Genomic DNA, 21,303 nt, shown 5'->3' with positions numbered 1-21,303 from the left:
CACCCTTCTCTTCCATTGATTCCCAATACATAACAATAAAAAGCCCTCCAATATCTTTATGTTTAAACCGACTTTCAGTGGCCAGGATTAGGCTGCGGCTTCAATTGTGTGGCATCCTGGATGCTTTCAGATTGTTTGTTTCTCTCATTTTAGCGGTGTTGTTGTATATAACCAGTTCTGGTCCTTCAGGATCATTAGAGGTAGATCCATATGTATACTGGAATGTCCCCTCCTTAAAATGTGAAATTGGGGCATGAAAATAGAGGTTATGGGTTAGATGGGAGCTTCTTTTCCGAGCGACTGTTCTTCTGTTTATCAATACCATGGAATATGTTCATTTTCTGGAGTGATTCCCGCCCCGCCGCCCTTGAAGTGATCAAGAGATGCATCCAGCAGATGGCAATGTTAGCATTTCAACTTTCAAACACATAACTGCACTACACCCAACAGTAGCACATCTTAAATCACAACTTCTGTCTGACCCAACCATTCCTAAAATGTGGATGGTAGTACTATCCAAAAATGTCAAACAGCATTCTGGGCCTTCTGCATAGCCCCCCACTCCCCCCACCCTAGCCTGCAATCCATCCATCCACCTCCCCCCCCCCCCGACTCGAATACTCAAAGTGAGCCTGGCTGGGGGAGCGGGGAAGGTTTCTATCTTCTCCCCCAAGCCAGAGGCCATCATAAGTAGTTTGGCTCTGCAACAAAGGTTCCTAGCATGTGGTCCTCCAGATGTTGCTGACAACTTCCATCACACCCAACAACAATTTACTCCAGCAATATCTGGAGGACCACAGGTTGGGAACCCCTGCTCTAGAACATCCTAGGACGTTGCATTCCCAAAAGAAAAGGCTGCTTCTTTTATCAAGGTTTCAACAACTGATGTCACAGGGAGACAGGCACCCTTTGTATTCCAATTAACCAGGCATAACCATCCTATTTCATATTCACAACTGACCGCAGTGAGTAGAATTCCACTCAGTCATGCACTGAACGGAAGCAATTCATTCATCCTTTTACTGACTTTTAACCCCCTGACTGCAAGCACAAATGGCAGCTCTCTGCATTAAAAGGCCTTAAGCATGCAAGCTAGAAGCTAAACTGAACTCTAAATGGTTCATTAGAATTCACTCATTCATGCTGGTGTGTCCGTGTGCTTTTGAATGCTCACAGTAGTGGTGCTCTATTGGAACAACTTTGAGACAGCTCTGCTCTCGAAGAATCCCAAAGGATTGTGCCCACTGCAATCAGTCGACAGCAGGGGTCTTCACCTTGGGGTCCCCACAGGTTGCTGGCCATCTTAGCTCCTCTCATCTGCAGTCCCAATGGCTGAAGGCCATTGAGGATGGGAGTTATAGCCCAACCACATCTGGACATGTAAGTTTGGGAACCCTAGGCCTAGGGCACATGACTCAAGGGATGGGACTCGTTTGCTGGACTGGATTTGGTACCTTTGTAATCCCCAAGACGCCAATGTTAGGGCTAGAAGAAGTGGATCCATTCCCGGTGCCAAAGACTCCATCCAAGACGCAGGAAAGGCCTTCGATAAAGATGCCTCTGCAGTTGGAAGAAATATGTTGAAATGAAGGTATGGGACATGTCAAGAAGCAGAAACAGCACAGGCTATTTCTGTCTTGCCATTACTTACCATGGTTACCAATGGCTTCCCCCCGCTCAAATTTAACACCACCAACAAAAGCTCGGTCTGTGAACTTTGACTGGTGATGGTCATTTCTAGCCAATACTCCATCATGAACATACATGTGTGTGCCACAGTTGTGCATAACCAACTGTATTCCGTATGGTTATGTTTTACAGTGTGATAGAAGTTAGCTTTGAGTCCAAGGCAGTATGAGACAAGAGAGACTGAACAGGCAGGTATTGGGGAGAGAGGGGGCGAGGGAATGCAGGCAGGCAGACAGACAGAACAGAGCCTTTCAGAAGACTCACCTGTTTATTGCATGGATTGGTGGTGGAGGAGCACACGATAACCTTGCACAGGCATAGTAATCGCCAATCGATTCAATGATGCTTGCAACCACTGCACTGAGCATTCCAATTACGCCAGCAGCTGAAATTGTTGGTAATCCCCACTGAACTGTGAAGGCAAAGTATCTGAATTATCTGTATTATCTCTTGTTCTATGTAAAACAAGCAACCTTGGAGGTGCAAAATGCTGTCTTACTTCTGTATTCTCTGAGGACCACTCTATTCTCTAGACCAGAGATTCCCAACCTTGGGTCCTCAGATGCTGTTGGATTACAACTTTGTCATCCCCAGCCTTTGCTCATCATGGCTGGAGTTGATGGGAACTGTAGTACAACAACATCTGGGGACCCAGAGTTGCGAAAACCTGGTCTAGCCAGTAGTCTTTGAAGCCAGATGTGTACTTCGCCACAGAAACAGACCATCCAGATGGGGTCAGACCAAGTAATATTTCATTTCATTTCCAGGAAGTAGTGGAAAAACAACTCAGAGCTCAATTTTGATTTCTCACTCCCACAGGCACATGATAGCTAGTAATCTTTCTTTCTTTCTTTCTTTAGGCAAGGTGCAGAAAGTAATTGTAGCAAAAACACAAAACTCTGGGGGTGAAAAAGTCCTGAAACTTGCCAAAGAGACTTACATGGGTAAGGAACCTTGAACCACGGGGCAACCAGAAGCACTCCTTGCCTAGCATCGGTGCGCGCGTAGAATCCATATTTTGTGTTATCAGGGGGAAATACATCTGTCACCGTGAAGATGAAGCACAGCAACCATGATACTAGAATGGCTAGAATGATCTGTAGCGGCAGAGAGAAAGACCATTAAAATACAACAAGTAAAATTGTAAATGCTCAGACCACAAAGGGCATTTCACAACCATTTCTCATGCAAAGAGGAGTTCCTAGAATGGATTTTGTGGGCAATTTCCTTTTTAAACATGAAATTGTTTTTAAAGATATTTTCAGATTCCAGGGCTTTCTTACACTTTAAAAAGCTGGGACTGTCTCCAAACAAGCACTTATGGGATTGCTACTGATCCTTCTAAACCTGAAGACTAAACGCTGTGCATACTGATCAACTCCCAGAGGTCAAACTGGAGAATAAACGGATGAATTCTTGAAGTTACAGTGGCACAGTCTGCAGAGCTCCTAAGGTAGTCAATCCCTAGTGCAGATTATGGGCCAAAGTGCGGGAAGGGGGAATCAACTTCCTGGATCACAACAGCAGCCCAGTGAGCTGACAACTACTCACCACATCTTAGGAGCATGCTCCCAAGATGCTCCTAAGCAGGATGTCAAGCTGATAGCCACCCGCTTTGTTTCCAGAATCAGGTAACTAGGGGTATACTGCTGCTAACGGGACAGACTAAGCGACACTGAAATCAATGAGACAAGGTCATCATGACCATCTCCAATTCCATTAACTTCAATGGAACTTAGACAGGCTGGACAGATTCCAGACTAACTCACAAGGTCTTCATGACAGCTCTGCAACACGGAGATTTCTACTGAGCTATCAGGTGATAGCTGATTGCCATTGGGAGATCTAATGGCTAAATTTGTTGCCTTATTTTAAAAGCCATCAATGTGACGATATGAGCAGCCACCTCACACAGCAATGGACTTCTGCAGCTGAGCACATTAATCTTGAATTTACTGTTAGTCATTTTCACTGAGGATAGGGATGTGCACAAAACCAGTTCCGTGCACTCCCGGGAGGTGCGGGGTGGGGTGGTGGTGTCCTTACCTCCCACACCACGTTTCCCCCACCGGTGGTGCTGCCAAAACTGTCACACATGCACTCCAGCCACTGACTGGGGCGGCAAGAAGGTACTCAGCCACCCCGCGTCAGCAGTTTTTGCTGCAGCAGCGCCGGAGGGGAGGTAAGGACACCCTACCCGCCTCCAAACCGGCTCGTATGCCAGCATTTCAAACTGGTTCATCGCACTCCAGAAATGGAGTGGCGAACCAGTTCCGTGTACATCCCTAACTGAAGGACCCTAATTTTGAGTTTTGAGAGTTGGTAGTTTCACCACTTTCTATATATTTTCATAATTTTTATAAGCCTCTAAAAGGCCCCCTATTAGTTTTTTCTTTAACTAAAAAACCCAGAATCTTAGGGCTTTCATTTGTTGCCTCTTTCTGTACCTTTCCCTCTTCTGAGATATCCTTTTTGAGGTGATGTGAACAGAACTGCACATAGAAGTCCAAATCTGGATACACCACATACTTGCTAATCTATTTTCATTCCATTTCACAATAATTCCTAATAAGAACTGGCTTTTTCATAGCCAACCAGCACAACATGGCCTCTGATTATTTCCAAAGAGGTATGTAATCTAGAAAGAGACAGAAGGTTGAAACCATAAAATAGCAGAGAATGTTCACTCATGTCTTCGTCCTCAGTACTGATTTTGCGGGATGCCTCTAGAAACATCAACTGCAGGATTTTTTTTTGCAAATTCAAAGAAAGCACACACACACACTTGATATAATAACTAGCAGAAGAAAGAGTTTATTAAAAAAAGAAAAGAAAAAGAGCAGTGAAAACCTGAATGGAGAGCTCAGGGGATTACTTACAGGAAACATTTTAAAAAGCTGCAACCGGTATGCGGTCCATCCTTTTTTCGATTTGTAAATTGGTAGAGGGAATTTGACATTTCGGGCATACTGAGAAAATAGCAGCACTAGAAAAATAGTGCTGAGGAAGGGGAGTGGGGGAAGAGAAGGTAGGAGAGAAAATCAATTAATTAATGGTCAGCAATATAAGAGGTAAAAGCTAGCCAGCAGAGATATTTGCAATTAGCAGTGCTTTTGTACCAACTATTACATACTTGTCAATTTAACACCACAGTAGCATAACTGTAGTCAAGCAATTTTAGCATAACATAAAAGCTTTTACCTTTAGTGCCAGGGAAAATAAGAAATTAGCTTTGTATGGAACAATGTTTCATGTTGCCCCTTTTCTAAAACGCAATTTACAAACATGAGCTTAATTTAATTTGTTCAGTTGTCAAGCTTTGAGAACTAAAAACGTCTCAATGAATTTGCCTTTCAGCTTGCAAGAGGAATGCCCATTAAAAAGAGCTATGTTTTGTCTGCAAAAGAAGTCAAGTCACCACTGCAGAAAGCCAGCTTAGGTTTCAGCATTTCCAAGACTTTGGACAAGCCTCCTTTTTGGGAACCAAAGCAGGACAGCACTTATCTTCTTAATTTAGGTTATAAAATGTGATAAAGAAAAGGCAACCGCAGCTATTTTTGTAACTGGAGTAGAAATGTTTACAATAATATATAGCAATATACCTTGTTCTTATACTTGAAAGGTTTTTGTGTCGCATATACATATTTTTGCTTATGCAGGAAACGTAAAGTGGGAACATATATACATGATCACTCAGAGGCATATTACAGTGATGAACCATCACCTCCCTTTTTAGCCAACAGATCCACCATTCTCGCCTTTCCCTTTTCACAATCATAACATCAACAGCTTCTCAACTCCCAACTCCTCCACAGCCTTGCTCCAACCCCGTCTCTGCTCTCAAATTCCAAAGCATCCCTGCCTCCTGTTACCTTCATTCCTCCAGCATTAACAGCCCCAGCTGCCCTGCTCCCTCAGATGACTTTGCACTTTCCCCCTTGCTGCCCCTTCTGCCTGGAACCATGTCCCAGTCACTTCCACCATGCCACTCCTCTTTACATCCCCTCCCCAAATTCTAATAATTGTAAGCCCTTGCCAGGAAGTCCAAGTACATAGAAATGAAATTACTGCAGATGTTCCTCCAATTTAGTTGCTGCCTTTACTTTCCTCCCTTCCTCTACTGTCTTCCTTGAGTCAGTTTTTGTTTGTCAGCGCCTTGGAACAGGGATCTCTGTCTTCTAAATCTTTGTAAAGTGCCACATAAACACACATACCAAACACAACTCCTCACCACCACTACTGTACCACATTTGTACTAATCAATAGAGCTGTGCAAATATGCCTGTCCAGAGCTATGCTAATCTCCCACCAACCCACCCTCCCCCTCCCTCTCTCTCTCTCACACACACACAGAGCAAAATGTCTAAACCCAATTAGGCATTCTTAATTCTGAAAGGTTTTCTAAAGGAATGTTTAAAAGGAATGTTTAAAAGAATGGAATGTTAAAAGGAATGTTTAAAACACATTAGTGACATATGAGCCCCTGGTGGTGCAGTGGTAAAAACTGCCGCCCTGTAATCAGAAGGTTACAAGTTACAAGTTCGATCCTGACCAGGGGCTCAAGGTTGACTCAGCCTTCCATCCTTCCGAGGTCGGTAAAATGAGTACCCAGAATGTTGGGGGCAATATGCTAAATCATTGTATAGAGCGGTATATAAATGTAAGTGCTATTGCTATTAAATATTTGGAGTGTATCAAATCAGCAGGGGCGCTCAGAAGGGAAAGTAAACCCGGGGGGGGGCAACAAGAAGGTGGTGGTCAAGGGGGGCCGAGAAATGTGCCTTGGCAGGCTTAGGCAGACTGCTTCTCTTTCAAGATCAGGGTCAAGCTTTCCACCATGTGTGGGCCTAGGAAGGAATTCCCTCCCAGAAGAGGCTGGCTTTCGCTCAGCCATACGCTGGACTTGTTTTAATACCCAACAGGGGGATGGGCAACACCAACAGAAACGCAGGTGCAGCTCAATGAAGCACAAAGGTTGAAGGCAACCCAGCCCTTCTATTATCACAGAAAGAGAGGAGTGAGAAAAGACAGCAGATAAAACTGTCTGACGCTATCAGCTAGGCAAACATTTGTCGGAAACGCAGCCAACCTGGGCCAACGATCTCTAACTCATTTCAAACTTGGATGTGCACATGATCAAAGAGATCATATCAATGTTCGGATTACTCCAGCTACTGCTCCAAGGGCGTGGAAGGATGCTCTCCCCCACAGAGAGGGGCAGCCCCCTCCCACTTCCCAGCTTGGAGGGGGGGGTTGAAATGTGACTGTTTCCTGTGACCTTCTGCCTTGCTGAGTTTGGGGGATCTTCTCTCTCTCTTTTTCCTGGGCAGCAGTTTCATCTTCTCTGTCTGTTGCTATGTTTATTTTAATTTGTTTTAACAGTTTTGGAGCCTTGGAAAGGCGATACAGAAATGTTTTAAATAAACTGAATGAATATGTATCTGCCTGGGGCAAACAATCCTGTGGTGCACAGCTGATGAACTGGGGGTTAACAAAAGAACAGCCCAGCTGGCCTCTGGCCTTAAAACGGTTCCTCCCCCTGCACTCAACTAGGCTTTGCTAAAAGCAGCAGTTCCGAATTACTAACTTCTCAACAAGCCCAGGACCTCTGATAATGGCAGCAAAATCTCTTGGAGTGCCCAAATCAGCAAAGCTGTGTGCCATTACACACATGAGGACTTTGTGCTGGAACTGGATCGCTGCCTTGATGCTGCATGCCAAATCCCAGCCCTAAGAACCACGAATCCACCAAGAATACAGCTATGTCCTAAATACACTTTCCTGAAATTCTTGGAGGGCAGCTCATATCACAGAACAGGCTGAGGTCAACTTTAGTCCAAAAGAAATAAATCAAGACTTTTGTTCTCTCCCACAGGCTTCTAGCACAAAGATGCGTTCACTATTAAGTACAAGTGGGTCGCAAAGAAAACCTTTCTTGTGCTAAAAGGGGATCTCTCTCTCACACACACTGAATATAGTTTCTTTAATCTTTACGTGAGAAATCTGATCTAGTGCTAGGTTACATTTTCATGTTTGATTTTTGAGGGGGAAGAGCTGCTGCTGTGGGCAGCTTTAAGGTTATAACCTACACTTTCATACTTTTTGTTAAACTTCAAAGGACATCCTCATTGCGTGATCCCAGCCAATCAGCAATCACATAGTAGAAGTAATTACATCACAGTACCATACTGCCAGATTTCACAGCTCGGGGCTGGGCCTTTTCTGTGGCTGCCCCCCAGGGCTTTGGAATGTGCTCCCTGCTGAAATAAGAGCATCTCCTTCTCTGCTTGTTTTTAGGAGGACCCTGAAGATGTACCCGTTTCCCCAGGCTCTTAATTGAAACTAGCTGGGCCAAGTGCAGAGCATCTGCGCCTCCAGTTCGCCACTGTCACTTTCTCCTCCACCCCACCCTACCCTGCTTTTTTTGCCGCCCGCTCCCCCACCCTCACCCTCACCATTCTTTCCCCCGTCCCAGTCACTATCCAGGCAGCTGTCACACATGGGATTAGTGACAGGTACGCCTAAGAGATAGATAGATAAATAAATATCAATTTTAATATGTTTTTATTCACTGAAATTTTTTACCTACTTTATGAATTTTAAGAGTTTTATATTGTTTTTATATTTGTTATGTTTCAACTTGCACACCACCTGAAGATTTCTATATCAGGCAGTACAGAAATATATTAAATGAACCAACCAACCAAACAGGTTGTCACTGGGAACATTCGGCCTCACTCTAAAAGTGGTGGTGGTGGTGGTGGAGGAAGTCCCAAGAGCAAGCAGGCCATGATCCCTCACTGCTATCCAGTTGTGCTGGATAGCAGCGAGGCAGAAGATGCATCAGGCAGCTCATCCAGAGAACAAACCCAGAGAACAATTTGTTATGGGGCAGCCAACAAATAAAGTTTATTATTACTATTCATCCAATATGGAGGCTGACACCCTGCATTCAACAGGAAGTGCAGGTGGCTGCACACCCCAATCCGTGTTCTACTGCTACTAGATTAGGGCAAGCAGGCATTTCCTTCCCCACCTGCCCTAATGCAAACTTGCCCTTTCTGGGAAGGCGTGTGAAAAGCCACAGAAAGAGATGACCATTTTGCAGGGCGGGGAAGTATTTGTGAAATGCAAGCCTGTTTGGCTCACCACCAATATGAGTGTATCCTTTAGTAGACTTGAAATGGTTTCACACCAGGCTGTATCTCCACAAAAGCAACAGGCAGGTCTTAAGATGATGACAAGGATGGTGTAGGTATTGCTTTCCAACAACAAAGTTCTCAAAGCCGTTTACACAACAAAGGGAACGAGAAGATGGTTGCACATCTCAAAGGGGCTCCCAATCCAAGAAACACAAGGGGAAGAACCAGCCACTGAGAAAGACTGCTGGGGGGCACGATCCAGAAATGCTCCTACGTGCAACTAACCAACCCACTTGACATGTACTTAGCCTAGCCAGCCTTCCAGGACTGATGGGAGTCCGCTGGAATCAGCATCAATCCCCTGGTGACAACTGACATCCACAAGTGAGAATCCTGGAGATGTTAATGGCTTGACATTGTGGGGAAATCCCCAAGAACTGCTTCAGTCAAAGTTGGCCACCTGCAGAGTCAGGTGGGCTCCAAATCAGAAAATTCCTAAAAGGGGGCAACAACCTACTGGTCTTGAACCGTGCCTTGAACAAGCTGCCGACAGTTCTGGCAACACTGGGATGTGTGTTAATGTATGACTGACCTACTTAGAATGATCAATGTGCATAATTTACACTCTTGTTTTAAGATCCTGGCCTGAGCGGATAAGAGGTCACGATCGGTAGTGGCCAACACTAATAGCTTCACATATTCAGGTCAGCAAGCAACAGACAGACAACATAAAGAGACAAAGTCACAGCCTCGACGAAGAGGATGGATGGCCAGCCTTGAGGGGCCGCCCAGAATACTTACAGCATGGCTATCCCCCAGTGTTTTCCCGCTCTCTCCCCTGCAGCCTGGAAACCAGACAGGCCAATGAGAGCCACTGTTGGAGTAATGGTCAGAGGCCCAATGTATCTCAGGAGCGCTCCTGGCAAGCCCAGGAATCCAATCACCACTTCTATCAAAGACGACATGATAATAGCACCTTGAATCTGAACACACAGAGGGAAAAAAGGGGTGGCTTAGTTAGATTTCTTTACAGAATGGCTGTCACATTTCTAAGGGTGCTTTGGAATGGGTCATAAACTGCAAGTCAAAGAATTCAATGACTAGGCAGAATTTGGCAATGGTCAGTGTTATTCAACTCAGTGCTTATGCAGTAAGTTCCCCAGGCAAGAGTATCTGCCAGGTTCAGAGGTATCTTCTGCAGAAGTGGTCTCAACAGGAAGATGACCCGCTTTCTCCACTTCTTCTTACTGCTTAGGCACATTGCTCAGGTTTGAATACACAACAAGGTCATTAGACCAGTCTGGAAGTTGTGTCCACAGCACATCACACTGTCATACAGGAAGACCTGGGTTCCAAGCTAACCTTTAAAGCTCTCAGATCGAACCGGCAAGGGCTGGTGGCGCCACGGAGGTGATGCTCTTAGCTCCTAGGGGCAGAGTGTATGATGCATTTGGTCACACGTGCTCTTTAGAAGCTGGCATAGAGCAGCGCAGTGGTCTCAGGAGACTGCCAGCCCCCCCTGGGCTGCAGGCCTCTTGGCAGGATGGAGCTATGGTTTGAAGATGGGGAAGAGAGAGGGGATGTTTTAAATTGAGGAAGAACTGGCAGCCCAAAGCAATGGGATGGGAGAAAAGTTCCATGACACACGTGTGAATTGGGGCAGGGGGTGTCCGTGCTATTTGTTCCTACAGTGAAACAACACTCCTGGGGTTCTTAAGAATAAAGGGCATGTTTATCTGAAGGCCAGGGCATTAGAGGTGGAGGACAAACTGAGCAGCAAGGGTAACAAATGGTTCTGGGTGATCCAGGTGCTGCCAATTGTGCCTGGCTTTCAGAGACAAATTTACAGTAAGATGGAGTGCCGATTCTTCTCTTTGCAAAGCAACTGACTGCATTGCCGAGTAAGAAGATCCAGCGGTCTGATAGCAGCTAATGAATTGTTTGCACCATTACTGGCCAGCACTAATTGTGCAGGTCGCAGATGCAGAATGCCAACTTCCTGACATGACAATCTGTCTTTACCATCACCGTAGTGCAGCTCTTGGGTTTTTTGGGCTTGGCAGCCACAAACACACACAAAGGAAAGGTTAAATTCTGCAGGAAGTGAACACACAGAAAAGGCCACATGCAAAGGGCAGCAAGGAAAGAGGGCCACAATTCTAACAATTCAGAAATAGCCTGAGCTCCGAAACGAGAAGCGCCCACTGAAGGGAGAACACTGCACTGAACACACTGTGCGAGTTACCTCTCGTATCCTGGGATACCAGATATTTTCCGTGTGCAGCAGCTCCGTCGTCCCATTTGTAACCGTTATAGCTTGGAAGGGCAAAACACAAACACTTGTCATTATGGCAACATGAAATAAAAGGATTCAAGGCACAGAAGAGTCCACCTTCTAGTACCGGAGAGTTCTGCCCCGCCCCACCTCCCACAACTAAATTCTGCACAGAGGCAGAGGATCAAAAGGAGGATTCAGCTGGAGTCACTCGAGAGAGAGAGAGGGGATGCTACAGTATCCCCCAACCCTGACCAACTTTTCCTGTAAAGCCTCCAAGGAAGGGGAACTTGCACGGCTTGCAGAAAATCAAGATCCATCAGCTATTAGGAACACACATCTTTTGGACATCCTTTCAAAGGCCTCCCTTCTCATTTTTCCTCTCTCCAGGCCAATCACAGTATTCCGCTTTCCTCACATTTGTTTTAAAAAATAAAAACTTGTTTCTGTTTTTGCAGTGGGCTGTATTTACGGCACTCAAGAGATATTCCTTGAGGGTTAACCACTAATGCCGCATAAGATCCCAGAGTGGGTAGCCCCAATTGCCAAAAGGGAGGATTGCAGAGCACAGAGAGTGTGCCTTTTGCACACTGTCCCCAAAGTTGTCGCCAATCAATTTGACTGGCTAGACTACAACAACAGCTCCTGTCTGACGCCTGCTGAAGGTTAGAAGTGGTCAAGCAAGACAGAACAACGGTTCTTTTCATAAACAAAATGCTCTATATTTACGATTGCTGAGTAATTTCCACATCTTTAGACATGAAGGAATGTAATTATCCTGGCCTATTAAGAGCTGTAGCCAGGCTATTTGACCTAAAATACAGCAGTTCATGTATAATAATAAGGCTCAGTATAATCTATGCCCAGGAGGGTCTCTGAACGTCTACATAAAAGGGACAAAAACAGGTTTCACAACTAGAAAAATCTACATTATGCAGTTCTAGTTGTACAACAAGAATTGTGTATTTTCATCTGTTGGAGGTTTAGTACGATTCTTCTTCTAGAAGAAGCTTTTGAAGCTTTTTGTAAGAGGCGTTTGGAGCACTGTGGAGCAACTGGGACCTATCCCGAGGAACAGACTGCCCTGACGATGCATGAAGCTGCAGATTAGAAGCCAGCCAAGGCAAGTTAGCCAGGAAGAACAAACTTGTGAAAAACAAAACTCCTCACTCATTTAGTATTTCTGAACTACACACTTGCTCAATATGACAATCTCTCTTGCAACTGCAGATACAAAATGAGATTTCTCGGGGAAATGTGTAGAAACAAAACACCACAAGCCAAAGTCTGTCTGTCTGTCCGTCCCCCCAAACCCCAAATTCTACTTAATACCATCCACACAGGATGGCCTCCCCTATGATGCTGCCAAACTCCTTCATTCCAATTGAAACAGAAGGATGGAGCGCATCAAGTTAGACTTGAAGCAGAGCCAAGAGCACAGCTCACTTCTGGTCTACAGAGCTGAGCATGGGCAAGACACTGGGCTTCATTCCCCGGTGTGAAATGGGAACAGCTTTCTCTCAGGATTGTGGTGCAGATGAGGAGCGGGAAATCCCAAAGCACTTTGCACAAAACCGTAAGCTGCCATCTCAAGAGCAGCTTCGGCCCACTCTTTCTTGAGAACTGCTTGCGCTTTCCGGAAACTGGACACATTTTGATAGCAAGGATGCTTCAAAGCAAGCGGCAGCAAGGTTTCTGGAGTCACCAAGGTCTGATCACTCCAGGGCAGGATATCTGCCTACTGCACTTTCCATCAGGCCTTGTCATATCCAGAAACAGAGAGAGAAGCCCAAGCCATCACTTGGCCCTTTCCCAGTCTCAAACTCTTCCTGCTGCTTTCAAACTATGGGAATAACCAAATGTACTCTTTTCCCCAAAATGCCAGCATGAAACACACGGAAGCTCTTGCTACTCTAGTTCTTTGGAATAGCTTCAATTATTGTGAAAGTGCAGTCAGCTGACCACAATGCAAGTCTTCTTAAGGAACAGCTTCCATCCTAGTCTCTACTCAGTCAAATGTGCCACTGGTTTCCAAAACCTTTGCACTGTTTTGTTTGCCTTGTTGAACAAACATAACTAATGTTAAGCGATGCAGAGAGAATAAATGAACACAAAGAAAACTATCCCGGGCATCAGGTGCATTTAGACAACTTCAATCCATCCCAACTCTCAAGCTGCTTATGGAAAGGACGTTTGCTTACCTGTATTGTTGCATTTCCACTTATCCAAGGAGAGAATAGCTCTGGCTGGAGCCAAGAATGCAAAAGCGCTGGCTTGAAACAAAGGTAACCTGAAGGAAGCAAAAGGAAACCGCTTATTCCTTTGTGGCAATGTCACAAACTGACATGAAAGTTTGCTAGGAGTATCAGAAAGAGGCCCTCCTGGGTTATGCTAGTATAGTATATTTTGCCTGACTACTAGAAATGTTGGTGCAAATGCCCCAAGATGGTGAACAGAGTGAGGCAGGGATTCACCCCAGTACCTATGGTCTACAAATTAAGGATACTCCTCTATTACAGCTTAATTTCCTCATCAGTAAAATAGAAATATTATAGTGATCTCTCCAATAATACATAGCAAAGATGAATGAGACAAAAGAAGTAACATTCCTTTAATAACCCCTTTCCTGGAGACAATAGAGCTGCCCAGAGTCATTAATACTCTAGTACTGTAAACTCATAAGTGGACTACTGTAACATGTGAAGTCGCCCTTGAGAAGTGTCCAGAAACTTCGGTTGGTCCAAAATGCTGCTGTTAGACTGGGCAGGATGGACAGAGCATATCCTGTTGATCGGCACTAGTTTGTCTACTCATTTCTAGAGCAGATCAAATAGGTCTAGAGTTATGTCATTCAAAATGTTGGTCGGACTTCAAAGTCCGACCTGGCTTGGGCTCTGGGTACTGTCTCCCATATGTACCCTCCCATCCTTTCCTCTAAATTCTACATGATCACATGAGCAACATCTGAATCTTACTCTTGCCAAGGACAGAAAGAGGTATGCCAAGTGGATGACTCAATATCACAGGGGTTTTATGGGCCATCAGACTGCGCCCCTGGCAAAGGTGCTGCTCCTCTCCATCAAATGCACCTTACTTTGCCCTTTCAAAAGTCCCCTAATTAAGAGTATGCTATTAAAGACATTTTTCAAAAATGAAATCACTGGGTGCTTAAAGCACTAATTTGCAGATTGGGTATGTTCATGCATGTGTGTGAATTATTAAGCAGGCTTTCCTATGACGCATTCTGAGATGTGGCACACTGAATAGAGTTAAGAGAAAAATCTGGACACACACACCCAGCCCCATTTAAGTCTGATGCATGTACCTGGTCTTCGGCCAATTGCTTCTGTTCTGCTAATGCACCAATAAAAACTTGCCCAGTTTTTCCATTTAGCAAGAAAAATGATTAAAATTTCAGCACTTATTTCAACTAATCAGGATGCAAATTATTATAAGTGTAGGCAGACACACTTTACAGGAACAGCCAGGCTTTAGAATTAGAGACACAGTTACTTCAAAAAGGTTGTTTCAGTTACATCTTGGACCTTCCAAACCATGTGAATTGGTAGTTTAACAGAGCAGTCTTATGCTTACTCAGAAGTAAATCCCTGTGTGTTTAACAGAGCTTACTTCCAGGAAACCGTGCACAAGATTGCAGCCATAACCTTTAACAGATTAGGATATGCTAGTGCAAACTGTTTGGATTCCTAGAATCGGAATAGATACTAGATTGTCCAGGCAATTGACTACATCCAGTACTGAAGTAATTTTTGTACCAATGGAATCTGATCACATACAAACCAATTCGAGTTAAAGAGAAAAGATTGGAGGAAAGAACACTGCTCCAGAGGAGGTGAAGACATAGCAATCCTCATTGCCTAATAGTGGTTAAGAAATTAGGAGTGTGATATAGACTCCTGCACGTCCTACTCTCTCCCTCCCCTGTGTATATCAACCATGGGGTAGCATTGCTGGTGTATCAAAGCTAATCATGGTTAACATTAACCAGGACCCCAAAGTTTGAAAATGGCAAACACTGGTTTGAAAACCACAAACATTGTGCCATGGGCACAACCCCCATGTTTAGCCCTGAAAGACATTTAGCCATGCCATAGAGAAAGGAATTTGTGCACACAAAAGAGGGAGGTGTAGGGCTTGGGGGGAACTGCTGAAATAAGAGGGATATAGGGCAGAAGGAATGGAGCGGCAGTTCGAAAAATGATGAAGAAAACTAGTAGAGGCTATGAGAAATTAGGGCTATGCAAGAAGTTCAAGAATGGGGGGCAGGGGGAGAGCCACAATGATAAAGTTGCTGGATTCAGTCAATCACCTAAAAGACCAGTGGGGATTTTTATAGACAGAACAGAAGAGGAGCGCTCGCTCGCTCTGCTTTCACTTTTATGGAGGTGTTTTACATGAGGCTGTTATGAACTATGGCCTGCCTCTGATCTAGGAAGGATGGTTTATACGATTTGATTAGTTTTAATTACAAGGCAGGGCAAGGCAGCTCACAGGGAGAAGAACAGAACAAAAAAGTTGCCCCAGCACATTTGCAAGGAGTATCAGCCACTCTCTCCTTTCTGGGAATTCCAGTTAAGTGACTATATGATCACATTTAGCAAAGAAATAGCAGAAACATTCTTGGCAAGCCAAGAGAAAGTCAAGGACAAAGCATCTTTTCTAAAAGTGGAAGAAAGGCGACAACAGCTTTCTTTCAGAAAGTCTTGTGAAGCAAGACTAGATCAAACACACTTTAGGTCAGGAATCCTGGACGGGTGTTGTGCAAGGCTTAGGGTTTCTTTGGGAGGATCCTCTTCAATAACCTTCACTAATTTCTTTCAACAGGCTTGCCTGCCATATCCTACTGAGCTGCTATCCTCCATCCAAATAGTCTCTTCCATGGGTAAATATGCTGAATACCTTGTTATGGAGGGAAGGACTCCAAAGTTTAATATTACTTGGAAGAACTTGAACCATGGAAGTGCATGACAAGGGCTTAATACAATGATCTTTCCATGTTATTTTTAATTCTTGCTCCATTTTAAGATGGAGATATAGCAAATGTGGGTGTTCACCATACTTTGCCTGCTGGACAGAGGTGAAAAGACGATGCTGCTTTAAACTCAACATTTAGTCTTAAGTACAGTACAGTAGATATCAGGCAGAAATCTCAAATTTTCCAAATAGTTCAGAAATATTAAAATCACTTTGTCCTTTGATAGTTGTGTGAGAATATAATTCCTCTTCTCCTTTACAGTGTCTATTTGGGCTACCCTTAAAACACGGCTCTCTCTCCCTGCTAGCCCATCCTAGTAGTGCCAATACCCTAGCCCATACCAACTTGCCTGGATGCTTATGGAGAAAAAGAGCACCTCCTCACAACTAAACAGAGCAGCAGCTTTTGGAAATGGGGAAGAGGCTGGTTACTGTTTATTCCTTTTGTGGGTGTTTGATGTGCCACAAACGCGCAGGCAGCTGAGAAAGCTGTTCAGAAGTCGAGCTCATACTTTGCACACAGAAAGTCCCCGGTTTCATTCCCAACACCTCCAGTTAAGGGATCTTAAGAAGCAGGGCTGGCAAAGACTTCCGGCTAGAGATTGGAAAACTGCTGTCAGGCAGAGGAGACAATAATGGGCTAGATAGACTCGGTCTAACTCGGTTTAAAGGCAGCTTCATATGCATGCCCAGACAGGTTGGCTAGTTAGTTTTGTGGGCTTGTTTGAAAGGTTGTACTAATTCTTGAATCACCGGTCACAGTTTGGCATGTGGTTTGGAAGAGAGATTGCTCAGTCCCTCCAAACAGTTAACAGATAATTAAGTATCATCCTCAAACTCACCGGCACCCAAAAGTTGTTTGTAACAAAGTTGTGATTCCCACACAAAAGAATATGGTCCCAATCAGCTGGCTGGTAGCCCACTGGTCAAATCCCACACACATGGCATCGGCTAGCAAGAAGGGCACTGCTATGGTACCACTGAAACAGGTCAGGTAGTGCTGTAAATATAAAGGGTTATAGATTATTGCCTTCAATTTGCTAATGCCATTAAAATCAGTCACTTAGCCCAAGACTACATTTGTCCAAATGCAATACATTTTAGTCATATTTAAAAATATTTCCAGTTATCAATTGACTCCTACTTATGCATGCTGGGTTTCAATAGTTTGTACCCAAACCCTAAAACCCTTTAGGAAGAAAATGGCCTATGTTCAAAAATGAATGTGGATACATTCTTGATAACCCTTCAGAGGGAAGCTAATCATGGATTTTCTGCTCCAATTCAACCAATTATTTTTTTAAAGGCAGAGTTTTTAAACTGTGCATACACAAAAGTCACCCAGCAAGTCAGAAGCAGAACTGGTGATGGAACTTGGGACAAAACCAAACAGAAGCTCAACAACTGAGAAATTACACCCCGAGAATATAACCAAACCATCTGTATGATGAGCAACAAACTCCAGCCATCAGAAAAATAACCTCCACCCATGACCAAAGTCTTACTGCATCCCTTCACTTTGACAGACCCCTGTTAAGTATTTTTAAATACCAGTATACAGACTGCGTGTTACACAACCAAGAATCCCTATTGTGACTAATATTATTCTATTCCGCAGGACGGAGATGGAAGACATTGGGAAGGGGGCCCATCGCCTCAGTGGGGTGGCACATGCTTTGCATGCAGACAGGTTCCAGAGTCAGCCCCTCTCATCCCTAGAAACGGCTGGGAGAGACTTATGCTTGAAACCCTGGAGAGCTGTTGCCAGTCTGTGTAGACAAGGCTGAGCTAGATGGACCAGCTGTCTGAGGCCGTATAAGGCACTTTTCTACAGACTGTGATCGAGACCCTGGAGAGGGGCAACCAGTCAAAGTAGTCAGCGCTGGGTTAGATGGACCAGTGGGAGGACTCCATATGAGTCTGCTTCGTAATGGCTTGAAATCAGCCCAACAGCATAAAACCGGCACACAGATATTGATATAAAAAGCAAACTCACAAATGACAGGCAAAACAATATTTAGCCCCAAGGGCTTTTCTCTTGAATTACTCCAACCCGCAGAAAAAGGCCCACCATGCCTATCTAGCGGCCTCCCAAACAGGGCCAGTCCAGAGACGTTTTGGTTCGTAAGACAGAAGATCCAAACAGCATTTGCCTCACACCCATCAATTCCTAGGGCAGAGGAACACCAGGAACATCTCCTGCAGAAACCCCTCTGCAGTAATGCTCTTGCAAAGCCTCCATTCCTTTCAATGCAGTTCATGCAGGAGAAGTTGTCTGTGGATTGTGCCCAGGGGTCAGATCTCTCCATCCCAGCCCCCTCTGCTGTGTTTAATGGTGCTCCAAATCTGCTGCCTGGAAGCCAACTCACCTTGCCTCACAGTTGCTCCACAGACACATGAGGAGTGAAATATTGAGCACCCTGCAGTACAGGGAACCCCAGCACCACCCCTTGGCAGAACAAGGATACAAGAATATGGATGGTGTCATTAGGGCACCTAAATGTGGACACCCTGTGCGTCTATAGCAACAGGACTGGTGAGGCTGGTAGGCTTTTGGGAAGCCTGGAGTTCCTCTGTAAGCCATGCAGAAACTGCCTATTCACGCAGCAGCTACAAATACTTCCTGACTTCTAGCACTCTGGGAGAACTTTCTCCCTATTCTACTCAGGCCCCAATAGACCTATATTTTGTCACCCTGAAGAAACCGGCTTCTCATCCTTCGCACACACATCGGTCATTAAAACTGAGCTAACTGGAACCGAAGATCAAGTTGCTTATAGTCCAAAATACTTACCTGCAATCTTTAATTCCTATGCCACGTTTCCAGCAGAGTAATATTTAAAATAACTGCGAGCACATTATTTTGTTACAAAGATGTTTTTATCTGTACCTGTAAGCCCAAGAATATGCAGAGATACCAGGGAGGGACATCCTCAATTGTGTATATCATGTCCGTTCTTTGTGTGTCTGAGCTCCCACTGCTGTCCAGTGTCTCTGCGAGAGAACTCTGTCAAAAACAAGTCGGGGGGTGGGGGTGGAAATTAACCAACAGCCATTTAATATCAGAGAAGAATGCACAGGATTCAGCATGCTCTGTGACTTGGTTACCAGGATGCCTTGGATGAGATCTGTGTCCTGTTTCAAGGTCATGTCAATAAAGGCAGCTGAGAAAGAACCCCTTCTACCTTTGAAGTGATCGGCTGTACTGAAAGCACAAGAGCGCTACCCTTTCATATAACCCACCCCTTGCCTCTTCATATAAGCAGGGCATTATTCTGTTCTTGTGATATAACCATGGCAGATTATGCCAAAAGGAAGATAATGACAACCTATTCTATTACATAAACAAGGATCACCAAGTCATAGAACAGTCATTAAAGGACATTTCTAAGAAGTGTGACTAAACTTGTATAAGAGGCCAGTACTTCATAATATATGGGTAGTGCTTCTACTTACTAAAACTAACTGCATTTATTATTTCGGTACATATGGCTGAATTGGAGTTGAGGCAGGTTTAAATCAGGATTACAGGTAATAAAGAATGAGATGCAAAGCTAGACCACACACTGTATGGAAGGAAAGAACACCATAACCCCTCTAGAGTCACTACGGGCGTGGTGGGAAGTAGAGATGGAAATGGAGGATTCCGGGCTTCTTCTTCTTCTTCTTTTCAAGGTTTTAGATATTCACGTTTGAATGTGTGATAAAAAAAATGCTAAAGGATCAAACATATGAAATTGAAAAGTTGTTTTTAATTCCAGTTCTCATAACCATCAAGACCATACATCTTTCAGGATTTTACTGAGGTCTTTCACACTAGATAATAACAATTTCAGAAGCCAAGAACATCACTGAGTTGATTTCTCCTCTACTGCACCTTCTACAGCATGGTGTAGTAGTTAGAGTGCTGGACTAGGACTGGGGAGACCCGAGTTCAAATCCCCATTCAGCCATGATACATGCTGCGTGACTCTGGGCCAGTCACTTCTCTCTCTCAGCCTAACCTACTTCACAGGGTTGTTGTGAAGAGAAACTTAAGTATGTAGTACACCGCTCAGGGCTCCTTGGAGGAAGAGCGGGATTTAAAATGTAAAAATAAATAATAAACAATAATACAGAGACAGTTGCACAAAGCTCATTTTGCCTCTACTAACTAAGTGCCCTGGACGTCCAAGCCATTCCTAGACCATGATGCTGCTTTCGGATGAAGATCCGACCCTCATGTATAATGCTGCCAAGTTTTGCGCGGCAGCGAGTAGGATATGCCAGGCCCTGTCAGCCTCCAAGCCTTGCTCCAAGGGCAGCTTGTAATGACATCACAGCCCCAGCATAGCTATGTACAAGTTCTAAACCGGTGTCCGCCTCAGCCTGATTTCAGATTCATGTTTTTAGCCAGTTTTTTAGCTTTGCTTTCACCTCATGTTTATAACATAGCAAATCCTTGCATTTTATACTAACACAGCCTTTTATAACCAGCCTTCATTAATTTTATTAACAGAGTCTTCTCAGATTTTAGATTTCATTTACGTCCTGTTTTGGCAGATTTTTAGTTTTATAGTTTTATTTTCTGCTATTGCCTTTATGGCATTATGATATCCCTCAGACTTTTACAGTTTTATACAGTGCTTTAGTTTTATAGGTTTATAACTTGCTATTGCTTTGGTGATATCCTCTTTTGCTTTGGTTTTATGCTGGTCTAGGACTGTAATAAAGATGATTGATTGCACAGAGTTGAGTCAATTGCAGGATGGCAACAATGTTTATAGGAATGGTAAATATGTGAAAATTCATGAACAAACATAAGAACAATGGGTCATGCCCTCATACTTGTGGCTCATGAAGCCTTTGTGTTCCACCCTCCAGTGATGAAATTGCTCTTCTTATTACAATAAATGCCTGTCAGGGAAAGCTAAAGAATTTGCTTAGGTAACTGCAGTTGACGGTTTGCTACCTAGTCTCACCAAAACATGCGTCTCAAGACAGTTTACTCCAGTTAAAATTCAAAACAAACATTTTTCACACACTTAAAAATACAAACATTTTTAAAACCACTTAAAAACTACTTGAACAACCAAAAGCCTGTCTAAACAGGCTTAAGAGTTTTTCTAAAAGCTACCAGGGATGCTGAAGCTCTAATTCTGGCTGGGAGGCATTCCAAAGCCTGAGGGTGGGTACAGAGAAGACCTCTTGAGCAGAGTTCCC

General features: G+C 44.2%; 1 protein-coding gene across 4 annotated transcripts in view; it reads right to left on the bottom strand.

Moving 5' to 3' along the window:
* The window catches only part of SLC23A2 (solute carrier family 23 member 2), an 81,953-nt gene that overhangs the window by 14,868 nt on the left and 45,782 nt on the right, over positions 1–21,303 (bottom strand). For all 4 annotated transcript variants that reach the window (XM_053269509.1, XM_053269508.1, XM_053269510.1 and 1 more), the window contains 9 exons: positions 18,992–19,108; positions 16,944–17,101; positions 13,308–13,396; positions 11,077–11,147; positions 9,633–9,814; positions 4,569–4,689; positions 2,630–2,786; positions 1,954–2,101; positions 1,455–1,560 (listed from right to left, as the gene is read on the bottom strand). In XM_053269509.1, the coding sequence (XP_053125484.1) occupies positions 1,455–1,560; positions 1,954–2,101; positions 2,630–2,786; positions 4,569–4,689; positions 9,633–9,814; positions 11,077–11,147; positions 13,308–13,396; positions 16,944–17,101; positions 18,992–19,108 (1,149 nt within the window). The remainder of the gene's footprint in view (positions 1–1,454; positions 1,561–1,953; positions 2,102–2,629; positions 2,787–4,568; positions 4,690–9,632; positions 9,815–11,076; positions 11,148–13,307; positions 13,397–16,943; positions 17,102–18,991; positions 19,109–21,303) is intronic.

This window comes from Hemicordylus capensis, chromosome 8, assembly GCF_027244095.1.
Source record: "Hemicordylus capensis ecotype Gifberg chromosome 8, rHemCap1.1.pri, whole genome shotgun sequence".
Classification (NCBI taxonomy): domain Eukaryota; kingdom Metazoa; phylum Chordata; class Lepidosauria; order Squamata; family Cordylidae; genus Hemicordylus; species Hemicordylus capensis.
Note: the sequence above shows the minus strand (reverse complement) of the source record. Positions and strands in the feature narration are given on the sequence as shown.